The sequence below is a fragment of the Carettochelys insculpta genome, chromosome 8, assembly GCF_033958435.1.
Source record: "Carettochelys insculpta isolate YL-2023 chromosome 8, ASM3395843v1, whole genome shotgun sequence".
In the NCBI taxonomy this organism is placed as follows: Eukaryota; Metazoa; Chordata; order Testudines; family Carettochelyidae; genus Carettochelys; species Carettochelys insculpta.
The window spans coordinates 5,558,822-5,579,452 of record NC_134144.1 but is presented as its reverse complement, the minus strand read 5'-3'; the positions used below and the strand labels follow the sequence as shown (position 1 = coordinate 5,579,452).

General features: G+C 47.3%; 1 protein-coding gene across 20 annotated transcripts in view; it reads right to left on the bottom strand.

Moving 5' to 3' along the window:
* The window catches only part of FN1 (fibronectin 1), a 69,446-nt gene that overhangs the window by 11,155 nt on the left and 37,660 nt on the right, over window positions 1-20,631 (bottom strand). For 6 of the 20 annotated variants that reach the window (XM_075001196.1, XM_075001185.1, XM_075001187.1 and 3 more), the window contains exons 22-34: window positions 20,235-20,403; window positions 19,655-19,741; window positions 17,563-17,754; window positions 14,487-14,759; window positions 13,295-13,477; window positions 10,436-10,525; window positions 9,406-9,675; window positions 8,539-8,655; window positions 7,944-8,108; window positions 6,890-7,045; window positions 5,619-5,732; window positions 3,738-4,007; window positions 1,037-1,224 (exon numbers count right to left, since the gene is read on the bottom strand). In XM_075001196.1, the coding sequence (XP_074857297.1) occupies window positions 1,037-1,224; window positions 3,738-4,007; window positions 5,619-5,732; window positions 6,890-7,045; window positions 7,944-8,108; window positions 8,539-8,655; window positions 9,406-9,675; window positions 10,436-10,525; window positions 13,295-13,477; window positions 14,487-14,759; window positions 17,563-17,754; window positions 19,655-19,741; window positions 20,235-20,403 (2,274 nt within the window). The remainder of the gene's footprint in view (window positions 1-1,036; window positions 1,225-3,737; window positions 4,008-5,618; window positions 5,733-6,889; window positions 7,046-7,943; window positions 8,109-8,538; window positions 8,656-9,405; window positions 9,676-10,435; window positions 10,526-13,294; window positions 13,478-14,486; window positions 14,760-17,562; window positions 17,755-19,654; window positions 19,742-20,234; window positions 20,404-20,631) is intronic. The other 14 variants (XM_075001189.1, XM_075001202.1, XM_075001192.1 and 11 more) reach the window with 3 other exon arrangements.

Sequence of the window (20,631 nt, the reverse complement as noted above, 5' to 3'; positions counted from 1 at the left end):
CAGCTAGGATACAGGGAAATAAGCATAAGCTCATCTGGGGTTTGGTAGAGTCACTGGTTAGTCAACACTGAGGTCCTATTTAAACATGAAACTCTTCAATAACATAGAAATCAAGTGAGCTAAAGAGAACCGGATGGTTAGATTTACTTCCAGATAAATACAGAATGGGAAAACTAAGGCCTGACTTTAAGCTCAGTGAAATGGCAAACCTTAGTTCAAGTCAATAGCGGTTTCTTTGGGGTAAAACAGATGCAAGTCAGAAAAGCATCAGACCCGCTCCTCTCCCTCTTTTTTTAATCCCTCTTCAAGAAAATCAAGTTCAGGTTCAGCAACAGCTTCAAATGTCTGCTTTAAAAATGTATTTGACACAAATATGTGAAAAACCAGAAATGTGAAGGCTGGTAGAGCCAGGGCAGCTGGTTTTAGGAACCCAGGATCCTTCATGAACATTAGCCAGCAGTGCTAAGTATGTTTTGGAGTACAATCCTACTATTTACTGGCCAGGTGGCTAACTAAAGAGAAGCCGTGTGATTATCTGTTTGCAGTTTACAGCAGCCAGAGCTGGCCCAATTCAGGTTGGGTAAGGAATTTAATGAAAAAAAAATCTCATTTTTGCACAATTCAGAAGCTTCTGGGAAAAAGAAAAAAAAATAGTCATAGAGTCTAAAGCCAGAACGGACCATTCAGTCTTCTAGTGCGGCCTCCTGCAGAACCTATGCCAGAGAATTGCACCATTATGCTGGTAACTTGGTTCTGACAGAAGCATATTGCCCGAGATGCCCCCAGGCATTACTGGAAGGGGCGGAGTGAAGAGACGACAGGGAGACCGTGGTTTGCGCTGACAGAACCACTGTCGTCTTAACCGTTGAGATCCAAGGGACTACGTTCCACAGCTAATCAACCAGACTTAAAACAAAGGCCACATCAGCAGGAACTGCGCTGATTTACCCCTGCTGAGGTTCTGTCCTGACACATTTTTAAATTGCTTAACAAATCCAACATCCCCTCTCCCCCACGCCACACCCAACAAAATCACCATTAATCCGGACACGACAGCAAACGTGCTGTCCGGGGAGAGGTTGATTTCTTTCATGGGCCCCATCTTCTCCTTGGGATTCACTCGCACTCGGTAGCCAGTGAGACGAACGTTGGGCGCGTTCCAGTTGACTTTCAGGCTAGTTGGAGTCACCTGAACAAACTGCAGGTTTGTTGGAGGAGGAATCGCTGTGAAAAATTGGAATGAGACGACGGTTAGCTCAGAAGAACATGGCTCCAGTCAAGATAACATGTCAGCCATGAGCACGGAGGCGTCCGAGGTGTGAAATACACCAGTGAGGGCCTCGGAGAATGATAGATTTGGGGTAGCTATTGGATCTGTCACCACAGAACCCAGCTGCTATGGTGTTCAAGGACGAGACTTGGATACACACAGCTGTGATGTTATCTCTCCCCAGATCTGTGTAGTCCAACAGAAATGAAAAGGGCTGTGCTGAAGAGTTGTGAAGCTCTGCGGAAGTGCTATCACAACCTGGCTTTGGAGGTGCTTCCATTCAATAAGTCAGTCTCAAGGACCATTCCTCTTCAGCCTCTCTCATCCCCATGCCCCCACAATGACATTTTAGGTCATTTTCGCCACTGCCTTGCAGCTTGTCTAAAGTCTCTCATCTCTACGGCATTATTCCTGATGGATAAGGGTGCAAAAGAAGTTCCAGTGAGTGCAGGGTGGATATAGAAATACTGCCAAGCCAAAATGGGACCATCTGACATCAACCTATGGATGACTACACAAAGTACAAGGCAGTGGAGAATTGGCTGTGGAAGCTATACGGCTGTTTACTGTATCTGTGTGAGCTAATATACCTAATACTTGAATAAAGAACTTACTTTAAAGTCCTTTGGTTCACGTAAACTAAAGAAATAGAAGTAGCAGGGACACATTGATGGTCTCATTATTTGTAATTCTTGGTCTAACAGGCCAGATCTATCGCTTACCATAATGCCAATCATGACCATCTAGCTGGAAAGCACCTCTCATTTCACAGCATCTAGATACAATGCAATTCTCCCTTGCTTTGCTGGAAGCAACAGAAAGAATCCCATTGATGCCAACGGTTCAGTGAATGGGTCCCGGACAAGTGACTGAAGAATTACTGTTCGCATTTCTGACAGGTATAAGTAGCCTGTCCACCTCCAATCATTTTAGCGCTTCAGGTAGTTTGTTTTATTAATTTGTCAATTCAGATCCATAACTTGCAGTGCATTTGTGGCCTTTCAGCGTCAGCTTTTCCTTTGTAAAGTTAGCAGAAGTTCGATTGTGAATTGCTACCAGGACTTGGCTGGCAACAGGGGAAATTCTGCTGTAGATTCCAGACTGCTGGCAGCCGACAGAGCTCAGATAATAGTTCCAGGCCTCAGCTCTTGAGCAAAGACCCACCCACTTAAAAGGTATACAGCCACTGGTGCGTGGAAATTACTGAGCAAGAGGGAAATTCTAAGCCACTCCCGCCCAGATCATGCCCCCCAGCCCACACCTGCAACCTCCTCCTGCCCAGACCTCATGCCCCAACCCACTCCCTGGCAGCCCCCACCCACATCGAACCCTTCACTGTTGGCCCCACCCCAGAGCCTAGAGGGGCCCACAAAATGTACTAGCCTTGGCCCCAGGCTCTGGGGTGGTGTGTGAGGGGCATCTGCTTTTATTTTGTTTTCCAGCTGCAGACTACACCAGAAAGAGGTTTTTTTTTTTTTTTTTGCTTCTCACTTGCGTGGCCCCAACTGATTTTGCAGTGGGCCAGTGGCCCCCAACCCAAAAGAGGTTCCCCACCCTTGTTCTAGGAGGAGGGCTGCACTCCTGTGAACGTGTACCACACCAACACACACATATTGTTGTGATGGAGCGGTGGCACAACAAACCAGATAACCTGCCATATCCAGAGCCTGAGAGTGGCTAGGCCCCTCTCAAAAAGGAACCTTTTTTCATGGGCTCCATGCCAGGAATATCTGATCCTGTAACGATTCTATGTCTCCCGAGATACGAGGGGATTGAGGCCCAGATCGTTGACGTGCTGGAGGCACTCATCTGGAAGGAGCCTATTCTCACTCTGTTGCAGGAGAGGTTGAAATGGCAGCCGGTGAGCGTACAGAGCAGCGCCAAGGAGGGCGTGTGAAGCACTTGTGGTACAATAGGGCTAAGTGACTGACAGGGATAGCAGAACATATCTGTTTAGGGGACAGGTCCCGGACTCCTATCCGCTCCTTCTGTGCTGCCCTGGCTGCACAAGGAAACCACCCATCAGCCATCCTTGGTCCTCCCACTGCCACCCTGGATTTCTTCCTGGCATGGCAGACTGGGCCCTTGAGGACTGTTACTGTCTGCTCAGGCGAGGCTGCTCTAACATGTGCTAGAAGCCGGACCACCCCACTGAATTGCCCTAGCAAGGAGCAGAAGCGACTTATGCCCCAGCTCCTGAGGGGTCTGTGATGTGGCTCTCAACCCTGCCATCAGCAATTCGAGTAATTCAAACCTCCTAAGTTTACATAGGAAATCCCTGGTAATCTTCAAACACGACCCACTTCTGCAAGCACACAAAGTCCCCCTCTCGTCAGCCAATACCCCCAGCGCTCCTGTGGAGTTCCTCCCTCAGCCAGGTACCAGCTGCCCAGCGTAGGGTTTTTTACTCCACAGGGACAAAGCCGATGCTGCCAGGGCCTGCTGGGCCACGTCGTTAGAGGTATACCTGTGGACTGGGTCCCGCTCAGGGTCTGGCTCTCCAGGTCATTGTGCAAGGCAACGATGGTGACAGTGTACTCAGAACCAGGCCTGAGGCCGGGCAGCTCCGCAGTGTCGTCTTCACCATCGGGGGCGGGCACTAGCTCATGGATTCCATCCTCAGGGCTTGAGTAGGTCACCCGGTAGCCGGTGACTTGCCCCTGGGGGCTCTCCCAAGCAATTTTGATGGAATCGACATCCACCTCAGTGAATGTCAGTCCTTTAGGGCGGTCAATGTCTGTTAGGCAAATTAACGGTGAGAGGTTATGTGATAAAAGCGGGTTGGGAGGCAGTGGGAAAAGCATTTTGATGACATGCAAAGCAGCCTCCAGGTTTGCCTCAGTTTTCCCCTGCCTTGCACAGGCCTTTGCACTTCTCCACAGTGAGCATAAAAATCCCAGCCCTGCTCAAGTCCACAGGAGTTTTGCTATTGACTTGCATAAGGCCAAGATTGCACCCCATGCATCTGAGTCTCACTGATACTACGGCCCTTTTATGCCACTTGGGTCACGAGGTGGGGCCTGATAGTGACAGAAATGTAATTAGCACAAACTAGGATTCACTTTTACACTGACACACAAGCATAAGGAACTTTGGTCTCAATGGAAATCGGGCCCCGCTGTTTCAATTTAGTAGCCTTGCACGCCCACGCTGTGCTCACTGTTCACTAGTGCAAGTAACCGTACACGGCTGGGGAGAACCAGTCCCACGATTTTTTTTGAAAAATTAACATCCAATTAAATCATTTACAACAATAGCGAATGACGAGGTTGATTATGTTCTAAATCAAAAACAACCTTAGGCTTTGTTACAAGCATGCATGGGGTGTCCAAATACACACCGTTTTATATACCCACAAATCAGAGCGGTCCACTGTAATCTTCTCATAAGATTAGATTTGAGCATGAAAGCCTAAGCCAGGATAAATAAGTACAGCACTGGTGATGATGATCCGGACTTCTGTGGCCCTGTACCCATTTACACCTGCTGAAGGTCAGGCCCTTAATCATCGGCTCTGAATTAAGCAGTCAGTTTTTTGCAACATGGTATCAGCACTACAGACCTGCATTTCCTATGCTGTAAAGTGAGCAAAGGCGATTTTATAGGAAGCATCTGCCGTAACACTGAAGCAGTTGATGCAATACTCCTATGCAACACTTAAGAAAACCCTTGGTCTGCTTTACCATATTTTATAATTATTTGGGTTAAATCGCGGCTTTGCTAACAGACATGTACATGCACCATTTTGTCCCCAGGAATAGCTCTGTGCATTAGAAACATCCCTCTAAATGACACACAGTTTCCCCTGCTTTCTCTGCCCTTCCCAAGTTGTACTCTGCTGCTAACCAGCACAGAGAAAGATGGGCCAGGACCCCACCCAGCTGCTCTTGGGAGTGAGCAATCAGATGGGTAAGCCATGCTTACTTTGGTATGCTGGGTCCTAAGGTCTAGTGGTCCACATCAGGGTATAAAAAGCAGGTTCTTGCTCCACTGTTCAGGCAAATACTCCTAGTCAAAAATCTAGCCCTTTAAAAACCACCTTTGCCCTCCTGCTTTAGAAATGAGGTCTCCGCAAAACGTTTTCCAAAGACTTGCTAAAGACACACAAATGATTTTCCTTAAGCCATTTCAGTGAAAAAAAATTAAAAGCTCAGCATTGTGGGGAATTGCATATTTTGGCAGCATTTGGGAGAAACTGTGTTATTTTGGCAGCAGATCCAGCTTGCTCTCAGTCTCTGGAAACTAGAGGTCTCCGAAGTTCCCACAGTAAAAGGTGCACAGTGGATTCCCATATCAGAAGCTACTAAAAGTAGTTTTGCGGGTTTTTTGGGTAAAATTAAGTACATACTGGTAATGGCCGTCTCAACCAGCGGGAGGCTCTCTCCATTCTGATTCTGAGCATAGACACTAACCACGTACTCGACTGTGGGCTGCAAGCCCTCAATGGTAGTATGCGTTTGATCTGCAAGGAAAAGACAGCAACAATTACTGGGAAGAGAGTGAGATGATTTGGTATCTGAAGCCTCAATTTTCAAAAGGCATTTAGATGCCAAACGCTCATTGAAATCAATCCCATGCTGCCATATAGCAGCGCCGTAGTCAAAGCAGGGAGGGTATGATCGCCAAGGGGAGGTAACAGTGCTACACGGAACATCTCCTGCCCATCGCCGAAAGTCTGCTTGGATTGTTTGGGGGAAATCGGAAGGAATCAGTCATTTCGCGGTAGGATTCAATTCCCCAGGCTACATGCAATGTAAAAAAAAAAAAAAAAAAAAGAGAAGGACTAGCCTGGGAATCTACGGGAGAAAGCAGAGAGGTTCCACCACTAGCTGTTGTATGGCTCCATCTGCCGCCTTTGCTGGAGGAGGCTGGAACTCTGCAGAGCAGGGGCAGGACTGTCTAAAGATCTCCAACATTTCTGGCTTTTATCTACCTTTGTAGGCCTAGCCCCTCGCCGGGAACGGCCACAGCTCACAGCAGAGCTGAGGACAAAGGAGGGAGGGGAGTAACACAGCCACCCAGCTATTCATCCAGTCCCATGGGGAATTCTGACTGCCTGCTTTGACCTGTGGGCCTTATTTTTAAACCTGAACCAAATGTTGATGAGTTTGCTGTCCCGCAGAAGTGAGCAGTGTACTGAACTGCAGCCGAAGACCTACTGTGATGCCAAAGGTCAGCAGAGTTTGGCCATACCAGGCCTGACTCATGTGCACCATGGCTCCTTCAGCCTGCTCTGTGCAGAGAGTCATCCAAGTGGGTGTTATTTCAATTTATAACCCCTCGAAGGCCCCTTTTGGCAGAGCCCTGTAATCAGGCTCTCTCCGCTAGAGAAACAAAACAAAGGCAGCTAGATCGTCCCCACTTTTTGGAATGGGGTTGAACATTAACCTGGCCGCAGCAACAAACAACCTTGAGAGTTAATCCCAGCACAGCTGGTAAAACACAGGGAAACCTTCCAGAGGACAAAATGCAGAGTCACGGGAAGAGCCCTTCGACCACATGCTCCAGCTGTAGAGGGAAACTTCTCAATGTCTCCCTTGCAGGGGTTCTAAGAAGCGAGGCTGATGGACTCCCGGTGATTGGAGGGAGAGAGCCTGGGGGATGGGAAGATGTGCTCACCTGCAGGGACGATTTTTGTTTTCGTGGGGCCGTGGCCATCCTTGGGGACGCTTGTCACTCGGTATCCTGTGACCGGAGATGTCGAAGGCAACCATTTGACACTGATGCTGTTATCCTGGACATCGGTCACTTGCAACTGGGATGGTGTGTCAATCTCTGTGCAGCGAAAAACAAGACCTCTGAGCATCTGCAGTGCAGGAATTCTCCTTTCCTCAATTCCTCCCATGTCTGCAGGGCCCACTGCGACCTCCACAGCACAATCACATCTGCTTTTCTTTTCCTTACTGGTTTTTAATGGAAATCCTGTGCTACTCTGACTTACTATTTGTACCCTCGAGTGCATAAGATTGAGCACATTTAAATACAGTTGTACCTAAAGGCCAACCAAGAACGGGACCTCATTGTACAGAAAGAGCAGGAGGCAGTTCCTGCCCCATGCCATTTATAATCCAGCTAGGTGCCCCAGTCAAGATTTCTGCATCGTGCCCCTAGTGCTGGGCTCACTACATCCAACACCCAACAAGGGCAGTGAAAACCTTTTAAAAAAGGGCTGTGAAAGAGATTTTGCATCAATGTCAATGGGCACTGGATCAAGCCCTTTACAAAGGACTAAGGGGAAGACAGTCTCTGCCCCCAAGAGCTCATCAGGAGTAGTTCTTATTAAGGTCAGACTATAGACTACAGGGCATTAGAAATGCCCGAGATAAGGTACAGACACAACAGTCATCCTACATCACACCGCCCAAGTGCTTTGACATCCCAAGGGTGAGGAGTCAGCCTTCGCTTGGCATGCTTCCGCCAACAAAAACCGATGCAAGAACAAATGGTTCACCCCCAAACAATAGCTCCACAACTCCCGTAAGTTTATTTAGTCTCACTATTAAAAGCTCCCTTCTCCAAAAGCCACCATCCCATTTGGTAACATTATCAACATGACAGGCGAAAGCTACATTTGGTGTAACTCCACCGAAGCAAATGGTCGTCTTGTTCCAGCCAAACCCAAGGGCCATTAAGAGTTTAACCACAAGCTAGTAGCATTGTCCATGTGTCTCACCTGTTTTGTACGTGATGGTGACTGGCTTGCTGCTGGCGGGGCTGTCTCCACGGCCTGTCACTGCGTACATGGTGATAGTATAGTCTGTTCCAGGCTTAATGTCATTGATGGTGGCAGTGGACATGGTGCCAGGCACAGTAAACTCCTGGACAGGGCTATTGCCACCTAGGAGGGAAGGCAAGAAAGCAGTTGTGGTGAACAAGCTGGCAATTACTCCCAAACAAAAAGTTGGGATGAGCCACAACCCACTGAGCTGAAGTCAGCAGAACACTTCCATTGATTTCAAGGGGATTTGGGTCAACTGCTAAAGAGTTGGAAAAGACTTTTTCATCACAAACCAAGAGGTAAACGAGAGGCCCAGGGAGTTTCAGATGTGGTAGGTGAAGGTGATTTGCCTCACCTTTAAAGTTCAGCCATCATATTTATCGCTAGCCTTCTCTAACTGCATATGCATCCACGCACGGCGTCCTTTTAGTGTAGACTGCATGTCCCGAGAATACCTGCCTTCGTGATTTGCTGCAGTTTTTAAATGGTCCAAGCTTCAAGCTTTGCATTTGGAGGTCTCGTACAGGTGGTAGTATTAGCGCGTACTAACCTGTTTCACCATAGGTTATCCTATAGTATCTGACGGTAACGGCAGGAGCATCCCAGGAAATCACCAGGCTGGTGGGGCTAGTGGCAGTAACTTCCAGGTCCCTTGGAACATCAGAAACTAGGGAAAGAGGTCAGGGTTACAAAGAAAATTAAAACATACAAACGCTACAGGTTTGTATTTCCCCCCCACTTTACACTGGAGTCTGTTGCTACTAACTAGTTTTTCCAACAACCCACAGTTGGACATACCTGGCTAAAAGCTTGAATTCAATGACTATGGAAAATTTTCTATTGACTTCTGTGGCCAATATACTGAGCCCTAAGCATTCCCTTCTCTAAAATAAAACCTAGGGCAAAGGGACATGGCCAGAGAATGTATTTTTGAAGGCTGCTCCCCTTCGTGGAGGGCTTTGAAGTCTCCCTAGAAGAAAGGGTTCCATCCTCATGGATCCACCAGCCATGGAGCCAACAGCAACTCCTTGGATTGTCCCTTTGCTGGCAGCATGGTGCCCTAACCCAAGCCCAGCCCCGGTTCATTTCAAACAAAAGGAGTGTGCACAGTAGGCATTGGCCCAGCCTATCCGAATGAGCACAGCCTCTTCAGAAACTCCTCTGTACGGTAAAATGCCTTGTCTCCTGAGCAAACAGGTTTTCTGCGCTTTGGGCCTGATCCTAAGCTTATGGAACTCCGTGGGAGTCTGCCTGTTGAACTTGGAGACCTCTGAAATCAGATCTTTTCTCCTCTAGCCAACTTTCTGCTTTGCACTCAGTAGTTCAGTGACTTGCTGGAGCATAGTTTAAACAGCTTGTTAAGACAGAGGCAGGAAAATTTCAATGCACATTTTGTCTGGCTTGTTTCCGAACTGACCTGTTGTTTGCTGGCCAACCAAGGGCAAGCTCTCCTCTCTGCCATTGACAGCGATAATGCTGACCACATACTCTGACCCTGGCACCAGGTTCGTGAGGGTGATGGAATTCCGGGAAGGTGGCACCCGGTCTTCTTTGGGCCTCCCACCTCCATGCTCCAAGTGGTGGCGAATTTTGTAGCCAGTGATGGTGGCGCGAGGAGTGATCCAGTGGACAGTGAAAGAGTTGGCAGTTATATCCGAAAAGTCAATGCCAGTTGGAGAATCAAGACCTGGTAGGAGCAGGAGGTTGCCCAAGAAAAGGAAGGTTTAGCTTATTTGAGTAACGGACGCATTTATTTTTGTAGTCATGAGGGATTCCCCCACCCCTCCCCCACAGCGTAATTTCAGAATCCCATTTGCACTCCTGCCAAATGCTGCTTAACGTTGGCCTTACAAATGTGTCCAGATCCAGGTCATAGGGTGGTGTAAAAAAAAAAAAAAAAAACCACAGGAATGTAAATGCAACCTATGGAACCTCATCACCAGTTTAGTCCATCTTTGGAGTCCTTTGGACTTGAGGCATTTGACAGTTTTAAATCTTCGCCCAAACAAAACACCTGTCCTGGTTTCAGAGGATAAACAAGCCAAGGGAAGAAAATGCATAAAAGAGTCATTCTGGTACTTGGTTGTAAAATGTGAGAGGGATACAAAGAATAGGCCTGATCCTGCTGTATGGGCAACCTCCTGGGGGAACTTGAACTTTGGTTTCTTGTTAAGCCAAATCCTCAATGGATGTAAATCAGCCTAGCCAATTTCACACCACTTAAAACCCACCGAAGAGCTGGCCCTTGGACCATTTTCCTCAACGCTTCCCAAGTTGTCTCTCTGGTTCCCTCCTTTAACTTTTTTTGTGCAGCTCTCCAACAATAGGACAATACATGTCCAGGGGAGCCAAATCTTAAAGGGTTTGATGTCCTGGGTCTGGTTAGCGAGTGGTTAATGGAAGGGAAAGCAGGCAACAGAAGTTTTCCCAAGCGGGTTTCCACATACCTGTTTTGTGCACGCCTGTCAGAGGAGTGCTCTCATGCTGTTCATAAACGCTGTAGACGCTCACCAGGTACTCAGTGCCAGGCAGCATGTCTGAAGGATTAAAACACACCACTTTAGATGCTCACAATTGATGGACTCTTGGAGCAACTGAAAAACCTCAGCAATTTTAACTGACACAGCTCATTAGGTGCAGTGGCCAACTTTTACTTAGCCTGTGCAAAACCCGAGCCTAATGCATATAGTTAAACATTTGAATCCAGCTAAATCTTCAAACTTTCTTTGCTAGGGGGAGGGTCTTTAGTTTGACTGGAAGTTTTAACCTGCAACAAGTGTTGGCAGTTTCTTTTCTTTCTTTTATGATTATTTTCAAGGGCATTATTTCCAGGCACTTGTCAGCAGTGAGTAGTTTTCCAGAGAGACCGTCTATCTCTGAGAAATTAGCAATACACAAGGCCAGATTCTCAGCTGATGTCAACTGACTAGCACTGCTGAATTTCAGTGATGCGATTCCGATTTAGACCAGAGAAGAATGCAATCCTTTGTTTTTAAAGCCGGAACCATCTCTCACTCAATCCGCTCGTCCAGTTTCAAGGAAAAATCCTCCCAACAAAACACAACTTTTGTATCAAGTCGAACAGATTAATTATACGCTTGAGAGAAGCGTCAGAGATCAATTGCACCGCGCTGTTGAAATTTCAGATGGCACATTTTAGTTTCCTTATCTAAATTTAAAGACTCGGAAGGGACTTTTGCTTAATTTGATCCTTTGCAGCTTCATATCTAAACTCAGTGCACGCAAAGTCATTGACTTGTTGTCAAACAAGATTTGCAATATGTACCTACTCTTAATACCTAACCAGGCTCAGTTGCCCCACAGTGGGATAAATCATTGTCCTTGTCGTGAGATAATTGTTTGCAAGGTTTGACTTTAGTTAAAATAGTAAACCAAGTCCCTAGCTTATGTAAACTAGCATAGCTCTATGGAAGTTAATGAAGGTGGGCCAGTTTGCACCAGTAGAGAACTCGGTCCATTATTTTAGTAAACACCTTGCTTCCCCCCTCCCCCGCTTCATAAGCAGGGTCTCCAACAAGGAATTTACTGGAGATCTGGGGTTTCTCAATGTGCTCAGAAGATAGACCCCATCGTCCAGGAAATTATGTCATGGAGCAACCCACTTTCCCATTCACAAATCATGGAAACCCCATCTCCCCACTTCATGACCACTCATAATGTCCATGGGGCAGCTATCCCCATTAGCACAACATTCAGGAAGGACGCTTTGTTTCCACTTGGGAAAGAACAATCAGTTTCACACATACAAACCGGGAAATGACTGCCTAGGAAAGAGTACTACACAAGACATGCGGAGTAGCCCACAAGCTAAATCAACAGTATGTCACAGCTGCAAAAAAGCAAACATAATTTTGGGATACATTAACAGGAGCATTGTAAAATAAGACCTGTGAAGTCATTCTTCCACTCTACTCTGCTGATTAGGCTTCAGCTGGAGTATTGTGTCCATTTCTGAGCACCACATTTCAGGAAAGATGTAGAGAAACTGGAGAAGGTCCAGAGACGAGCAACAAAAATGATTAAAGGTCTAGAGAACATGGCCTGTGAGAGAAGACTGAAAGAACTGGGTTTGTTTAGTCTGGAAAAGAAAAGACAGAGGGGACATGTGAACAGCTTTCAAGTACCTCAAAGGGTGTTTGTTACAAGAAGAGAGAAAAATGTCTTCTCCTTAATCTCTGATGATACAACAAGGAGCAATGGGTTTAAGTTGCAGCAAGGGAAGTTTAGGCTGGATATTAGGAAAATCTTCCTAACTGTCAGGGTGGTTAAGCACAGGAATAAATTGCCTAGGGAGGTTGTGGAATCTCCATCATTGGAGATATTTAAAAGCAGGTTAGACAAATATCTATCAGGGATAATCTAGATCAGGGTGGGCAATAATTGTCACAGAGGGGCCAACTCCATGAATTCTGGTACTGGGTGCAGGCTGCCTCTGGGCCCCCTGGAAGGGGCGGAGCCTCAGGCAGAAGGGGTGGGGCTGAGGTCTATGGAGAGACACAAAGAGAGAGAGAGCATGAAAAAGAAACACTTTGCGCGAGAAAGACTTTGTGACACAGACTGAGTGTGTGCTGCAGTGACTGTGTGTGTGGGGCCCAGACTGGGTACGTGTGACAGTGACGCAAGGTACGTGCTCACTGCTAGGTAAGTTCCCGAGAGAAGCCACCCTCTTGTCTCTTAGGAACAGCTGTCCTACTCTGTTGTCTCCTCCTTCCCCTGCTCTGGACTCCTGAGTCACTTGCCATCCATGCTTCAGACTTTCCCAGATCCCTGCTCTGCAAAGATGGGATACAGGGGCACGGGAACACCCTGACTTAAGCACCGCCCTCTCCTTTCCATCCCCTCCCCCTCTGCACAGCTAGCAGGAGAATCCTAGGACCAGCTGGTCTGCAGATGGAATAAGATGGCGGGAGGGGCAGCTGAACACATGCTGCTGGCTGTAAATACGCAGGCTCCACTCATCAGCTGTGTGAGCTGGAGAGAAATGCCTGGCAGGCTGGACCCAGCACCTGGGCATGATTCTAGATGGTGCTTGGTCCTGCCACGAGTCCAGGGGATTGGACTCCATGACCTCTAGAGGTCCATTCCAGTTCCAGTATTCTGTGATTCTTCCTACCTCTGTTAACATAACCTAGCTGCTGCAAAGCAAGGGGAGGGAGCTAATACCACGTGACCAGAGCCAGCATACTGATCTACAGACCAGCAAGTGCTCTGTAGACATCAGTTTGGGAAGTGCGGATGTAGAAAAGTCTCTGACTTTCAGCTGAGCTCTGCAAGTCAGCTCTTACTTGTTAAAATCACCATGTTGTCGGAGGGTGAAATGGTCAGCTCAGCAACGTCATCCTCCTTCTTCACAGGCGAGTAACGCACCAGGAAACTGGTCAGTTCAATGGATGCTGGAGGAGTCCAGGTCACACGCATAGTGTCGGGTCCCACATTGGTGAAGCGTAGATCAGTTGGTGCAGGAACAGCTATGTGGAAGGAATATTGGGGTATTTTCTTTAACATTTTCTGGAAGGCGAGAGTTTACCAGGATGGATGCTCAGGGAATCTATAGTGTTGCTCATGCAAAGAAGAGGCTACTATGTCAGACCCATGCAAACAGTGACATTTGGCTCCTCTACAAGTGAAAAACACTCCAGCTACTGTCTGGCTCCTTTAGCCTCTTGGCAATTGCTAATACTTCATTGTATTCTATTGAGATAATTTGAAAGCAAGGTGGCAGGTTTCTAGAATATTGGCCTTGCATTGTTCGGATGTTGTGTTGTAGAGATGTGGCCAAAAGAGGCTTAAGTTTCCAGACAGCAGTTTACATGTGAAAAAGTAATTTCATACAAAAAACGGACACATGCATTCATAGGAGAGGACATAGTCCCTTAGCCTCTAGATCTACTCATGTATTTAAGTGTTTAGCACCTCTGAAGTTTATTCAGATGTGACAGGGTTTCATGCACAACTAGGTCTCAGTTCATCGTCTACCCATGCACTACCGAGAACCTTGACAGTGTGACATGCCTGTCACTAGCGTGTGCTCAGGGACCAGTGTTTCTTGTCCTCCTTTCGAGGCACAATTGGAAGAGTTGAGTCACCACCAAAAAATTACTAACAGCTCAAATGACTTGACCAGAGTCAAGACCCAAAGAGTGTCTCCAGAATCATTCGGAGATTGCGATTCAGGATTTTATAATTTGGGGATCATATAACCCATGTTTCATATTAAGACCTGAAAAGCCATCATGAATGGAGTCTAGACTTTGCAGGTATCTGCAGTATATAAAAAAAGGCAATTCATGCACAGGGCTAATAAATGCAAGATGCGTAGGCCTTCCCACGCAATACTTAAAACAGAAGCTGGTCTTGTCCCCTTCCCCATCACAGTGAGTGACTCAATTCTTCTCAGAGAAGGCCCCATCATCCTAGCAGCTAGTGACAGCATGAGACACCATCCAGGTCATGAAGACAGAAGTTCTCAAAATTCACCCGTTTGCTGTGTCAGAGTGGTAGGGGCACTCTCTCCGCCATTAATGAGTGTGATTACGCTGATGTCGTAATCAATGCCCGGCTCCAGGCCTGTGACTGTGTAGTATCCTACTGAAGAGTCCACAAAATCTTCAAAAATAGGGACACTGTCTCCTGCTGCAACTACCGTGATGCGGTAACCAATAATGGTGGAGGCGTTTAGCGGGGTCCACCTCAGGCCGATGCTTGTGTCAGTTATGTCAACAAAGCTTAGGTCAGTGAGCTGGGGCACCTCTGCTTAGCACACGGGGGACCAAGAGAGAGAGAGACACACAGAGGCAAAAGAAAGGAGGAAGGGGGTGGGAAATAAAGCAGCGTTCATCAGGTTACATGTCTTAACAGTGAGGAAACGGTAAAGTGATGATGGTGATATCCAACATCATCCTGAGGGCCCAGTTGTGCTGCCCTTCCTCATGCGAAATAACACCTTGCAACCGACAGAGGGCCAGATTTACAAAGAGAAAGGCCATGTCTACATTCCCCACCCAGGGGCAATCTTCTGGGGTTTGATTTCGAGTGCTGGTGGAGATGTGCAAAATCAACCTATCAGGCATTGGCAGTCAACCCCGGCACTCCTCAATATTGTGAGGAGGATGGGAGGTTGATGGGAGTGTTTCTCCCATCAACCTTCCTCAGTGAGGACAGCCAGGTAAGTCAATTGCAGATAAGCAGATAAGTTGATTGCAGATAAGTATCTGCAGTCGACTTACCTGCCTAGTGTAGACCAAGCCCAAGTAGCAGGCAGGAGCACAGGACTTCCGTGGGAGTTAGGTGCCTCAGTAGTTTTGAGGATCTGGACTGATGGGATGTACATAATCCTAAGCAGCGTAAGTACCTATCTCCCATTGAGCTTACTGTAAGGAGGAGACAGCTGAGCCCTATGATGGCTTTTTAAATGATTCTCGTAAAGACACAAGCCCAAATTTAGCATTTTTAAAAAGAACACTGTGCCTGTTAATAAAAGCCAGATTACCGATAACTGACCCTCAAGAATTTTTGCCTTAAAAATAAGAAAAAAAAATACCACAATAGTCCAAATACTGTGTCTGGCTTTAACTGTTCAGATCATAAAGTTATCCACCACTGAGAACAGTGAAATAACTGGATTGAGTCAAATCCTGAGCTGGCAAAAACTGTTATAGCTCTATTTATGTCACTAAAGGCAGATGGTTTAAACCAGAGTATCTTCAACGGCCGAATGGCAGCTGAGGTTCTGACCCAGTGTTCTTGAGGTCTTCCTGCTACAGCAGCACCAGGGTGCTGAAATAAACCCCCCCAAACTTGGAAGCCAGATAAAGCTTGCTTAGAACAACTGCAAGTGGTTAAAAATGAGTTTTTCTAGGCTATGGATTTTCCCCTGTGAAACTCCCAGCATCGCCCAGATCTCAATGTTCAGCCAGGAGCAGAGAATGGCTGAGAGAAACTGACATGGTTCTTAACCAGCCTTTACAGTGTTAACACCAAGCCATTGAGTTAGGATCCGGATCAATAACCTGCTAAATGCACCTGGTACCTTTCGCATTGCTCGCAGGGCTGTGACATTTTTTCCAATGGACACGACGATGCTAGCAAAGCTGTGCTCTGCCACAAGTGAGACCCAACATAAGTCAGGGATTTTGCATGGTCCTTACATTACAGGGAGCGGTTTCTTTGTAGTCAACAGAACCTCACCAGCAATCCTGGAGTCAGCAGAAGGTGTGGTACTGGATGTAGGGCAGTGGTGGGCAACCTGCAAAGACCCCCTGGTGGCCTCCCTCGCACATATACCTTGCTCAGGGTACCAGAGCACCACACGTCCTACACCTCCCCCCTCTCCGTCCCAGCACTTTTGGAGGAGGAGCAAATCACCTGATTGGTGCTCTGTCCCCCCTCCCTCCCAGAGCTAGAACACTGCGAACAGCTGATTCGCAGCATTCCACCTCTGGGAGGGAGCGGGAGTAGCTGGGACAGAGTGCAAATCAGGTGACAGGGCTCTCTGAAAGTGCTGGGAGGCAGGGGGAGGAGCGGATCAACGTGGAGCTCCGGTCCCCCAGTGCGCAAGAGTTGTGGGGAGGAAAAGCAGCACATACAGGCCCATTGAGCCACAGGTGGAACCGCAGTGGGCTGCTGCAGCCTCAAGAAGGCCACTCATGTGGCCCACTCACCACTCGTGGCCAACCCTGCCCTAAGGCTTAATACCTCTGATAGAGTCATTAGGAGTTAGCTGGAAAAAGGGAATCAGATAGAAATGGCTTAATAACTGCACAACTTCTCGCTCTGTTATGGAAAACACACACATTACAGAGTAAGTGCAGCAACGTGTCCATTTTCTGTAATATAGCTACTTATCCTCATGGGGTGCATTTCCCACATCACCTTTAACGAGCGCCAGAAGACACAGTGATGCCACTTTAGTGCTTTTCTCCCCTCCCACCAGAGCACAGTGCAGGTTAAAAGCTGTTGTTGCTGCTTTAACGGCACAACGCCGCTGCTTTTGATGCCCGAGAGCACACAGCAACTCGGTGAAGCACAGACATTTTTAAAAAGCAGGGTTAAACAGCAAGCGTTCAGGAAACGCAATCGCTGGCATTGCTTCATGGCTTAGCAGAAACAAAGCCAAACCAAATGCTCACAAAGCCAAGAGACACCCAGTCAGCCAGGGATTTGGATGTTTATCAGGCTACTGTGGTACTGGGATGACAAATGGAAGCTTAGAGGAGGCATCCCGGCACGTAGCAAAATACCCACAAAACAATCTGCCGAAAGCTCCTGCCAGTACCATGTTATGTGCTTCCTTCCCCTTCTTCACCAGCTCAGATCTGCTGGCTGGGGTGGCATGGGGTGGAAAGGCACTGCCCAACTGTGCAAATGCACAGTGTATAGCTCCGCCCCTGAGGATGGGGTGCCCATGGGTAAGAGGGAATAAGGGTGTAGAAGACAAGTGACTGTCTTGCCACTAGGGTCTTAACCTCCAAATCCTTCACCACCTAATCTGCAGGAGACACATGCAGACAGTTCCCAAGGTTGGTCTCTGACCACGGCCAGGCTGGCCACTCACCTTGCGTGATGGTTTTGGAGATGGGGACGCTTTCCTTGTTATGCTTGACAGAATAAACACTGACGTTGTACTCCAGGCCAGGGCTCAGGTTTTCAAAGATACAGGAATTCTGGTCTGCACTGACCACTTCCTCCAGAGTGTAACCCTGCTGCCCACTGGTAGGAACGGTGGTAATTCTGTACCCAGTGATCCCTGAAACACACATCACAGGAATCAATTAGCGGATTTATTGAAACCGGGTTTGCGCAGCCTAAATAGAAATGGCATTAAACAGATGTGCCCTGTCACCCTGAACCAGGCAGGCAAGCACTAACTCGTGGTAGGGGCAGTTCATTTCACAGTGACACCTCCAAAGAGGTGGCCAGTAGGGCCTTAAGCTGTGCAGCTCCCCTGGGCTTTAACAGAGACACCTGGCTATTCTCTGCAGCACTTAGCACTTGTTCTCTCAAGCCAAAATTTCGATGGCAAGAAATAGGAAAGTTTCATCTCTCAGCCCAGGGGTTTCAAAAGCAATAGACATTGGCCTAACAGTTCCTGCTGGACTCAGGAGAAATACCCCCTCCACATCAATGGGAGAGGAGTTAGGCCAAGGCTGGGTGCTTTGGAAAATGGCACCCTCAGTTTCAATGAGCCAAACTCAAATTTTCGTTTTGTGCCAGAAACCGTCTGGGTCTTTTGTGCTTTATTTCAGACTCTATGTTACCTGATGAGGATAGTACAGCAGTGTCCTCACTTGTAGGATCATAGAAGAGTAGAGTTCAAAGAGAACTCAGGAAATCATCTAGTCCAATCCCTGCTCAAAGCAGGGCCAATCTCAACTAAATTATCCCAGCCAGGGCTTTGCCAAGCCTGCACTTAAGCCTGGAGATTCAAACACCTCCCTAGGTAACCCATTGCAGTGCTTCACCACCTTTCAAGTGAAATAGCTCTTCCTAAGATCTGGCATAGATCTCCCTCACCAGAACTTCAGACATTGCTCCTTATTCTGTCATCTATCACCACTGAGAACAGCCTGGCTCCATCCATTTCAGACACCTCCCCATCTTTCAGGGAGATGAAAGCTGTAATCAGCTCCCCTTTCATTCTTCTCCTTTGTGGACTAAATAAGCCCGGTTTCCTCAGCCTTTCCTCATAAGTCTTGTGCTCCAGCCCCCGGAATCATTTCGTTGCCCTTTGCTGGACTCTCTCCACTTTATCCACATCCCTTCTCTAGTGGGGGCCAAAGCTGGACTCAGTATTCCAGATGTGGCTTCGCCAAAGCCAAATAAAGGGAAATAATCAATTCCCTCCACCTACTGGCAGTGCTCCTAGGCTGCATGACTATTAGCCTTCTTGGTAACAAGGGCACACTGTTGAGTCACTTCCAGCCACCTGTCCACAGTCATCCCCATGTCCTTTTCTACAGAACAGCTACTTAGCCAGTCGGTCCCCAGCTTGTAACAATGCTTGGGATTTTTCCATCGTAAGTCCAGGACTTGGCACTTGTTCTAGTTGGACCTCATCATATTTCTTTTGACCTTATCCTCCAGTTTGTCTAGGTCACTTCGGCCTCTATCCCTCCCTCCAGTATATCTACCACTTCCCAAAGTATAGCGTCATCCATGTTCTTGCCGACGGTGCAGTCCATCCAGATCTTTAATGAAGATGTTGAAGAAAACCAGCCCCAGGGACCAACCTTTATAGCAGCTGCCAACTAGACATCAGTCCGTTGATCTCTGCTCACTGAGCCCTAGGATCCAGCCAACTTTCTATCCATCTTATAATCAATGCGCTCACCATACTGTACCTGAATTGAAAGGCAACCTCTACATCCTTTGAAATATCACAATTTAACATGGCAGGTACACGAGTCTTGTTGCAAACCGTTTTCATACAGGAATATGGAACATTTGTATTCTGTCCGATGATATTCTAAAGCAAGCAGAATTAACATGCCAAAAATGACATGGTGCTTAATCATTTAATTGGTGCCTGGTTAAGAGTAAGTGTTGGGCCATTAGTTTCACTAATGAAATTCTGGAGTAAAATCAGTGGAGTTGTCCTTGAGCTATACCATTGTGATGCAACGCTGTTTCTAATGCTACATGGTTACCTGGAGTGGTGCTTCTATCCCAGGAGACCGTCAAGACTCCAGTGTCAGTATTAGGCTCCAGATGTAGGTTCGTTGGTGGGGACAACGCTACAAGAAACCACAGGCAGGATCAGCTGACAACCCCAGGAGTCATTTGAATAAGAAAACAGTTCAAATCCTTAAAATTAACGAACGATTAAACAAGCTGCTTTCAAAGCTCTACTCAGACTAGCCACGTGCAAGAATGTTAATGTCATCGGAGAATCAGAGAGAGAATTTGAAACACAAAACACACTGTTTTATGGACTGAGGGATACTACTAGCAGTAGTCCTTTTCACTCAACTGAATTCAATGGGAGCTGGACCAGACCCAGATCCTAAAGTGCTTTATAAAGGAAAATCATTATTGTTATTTATTTTCATTAAATATAGGGCAGAACAGAGACAAAGAGCCTTGACCAAGGTTATCCTTCAGTGGTAGAGTTGCAAATAGAATTCAACCCTCCAGAGTCCAGTATTACCCGACCCTCTTAACCACACAACTCCATAGCAAAATAGAGTGAGTGCGTTATAGATTAATAAGAATATTCAGGTGTCGTACGTGTAGTTATTCTTTTGATGATCGGCGTGTCTCTGTCCTGGCCGTCCATCAGGACTGAAATGCTGTAGACATACTCCACTCCAGGAGTCAGGCCAGAGATAACAATGCTACCAGAGTCAGAAATCACCTCCCGTGGGGCTTCTCCACCTTGACTTGGCCGCACACCCAGCTGTAACAGAGAAGAAAGGGAGAAGGTTGCTTTCCAGATTTGTATATGAATCACCCAGGTGTCTAAGCATACTGGGGAAGTTGGTCTATGATGGATCACAAAGGCACGGACAGCCCTGTAGATGGGGGAGCCTCAGCATCGTGGAACAGAATGGGACAATGTAATTTCATAGAGCTTTGTGACAAGACTGTCCTCATGCTGCCTCAAATAGGGACCTGATCCAAAGCC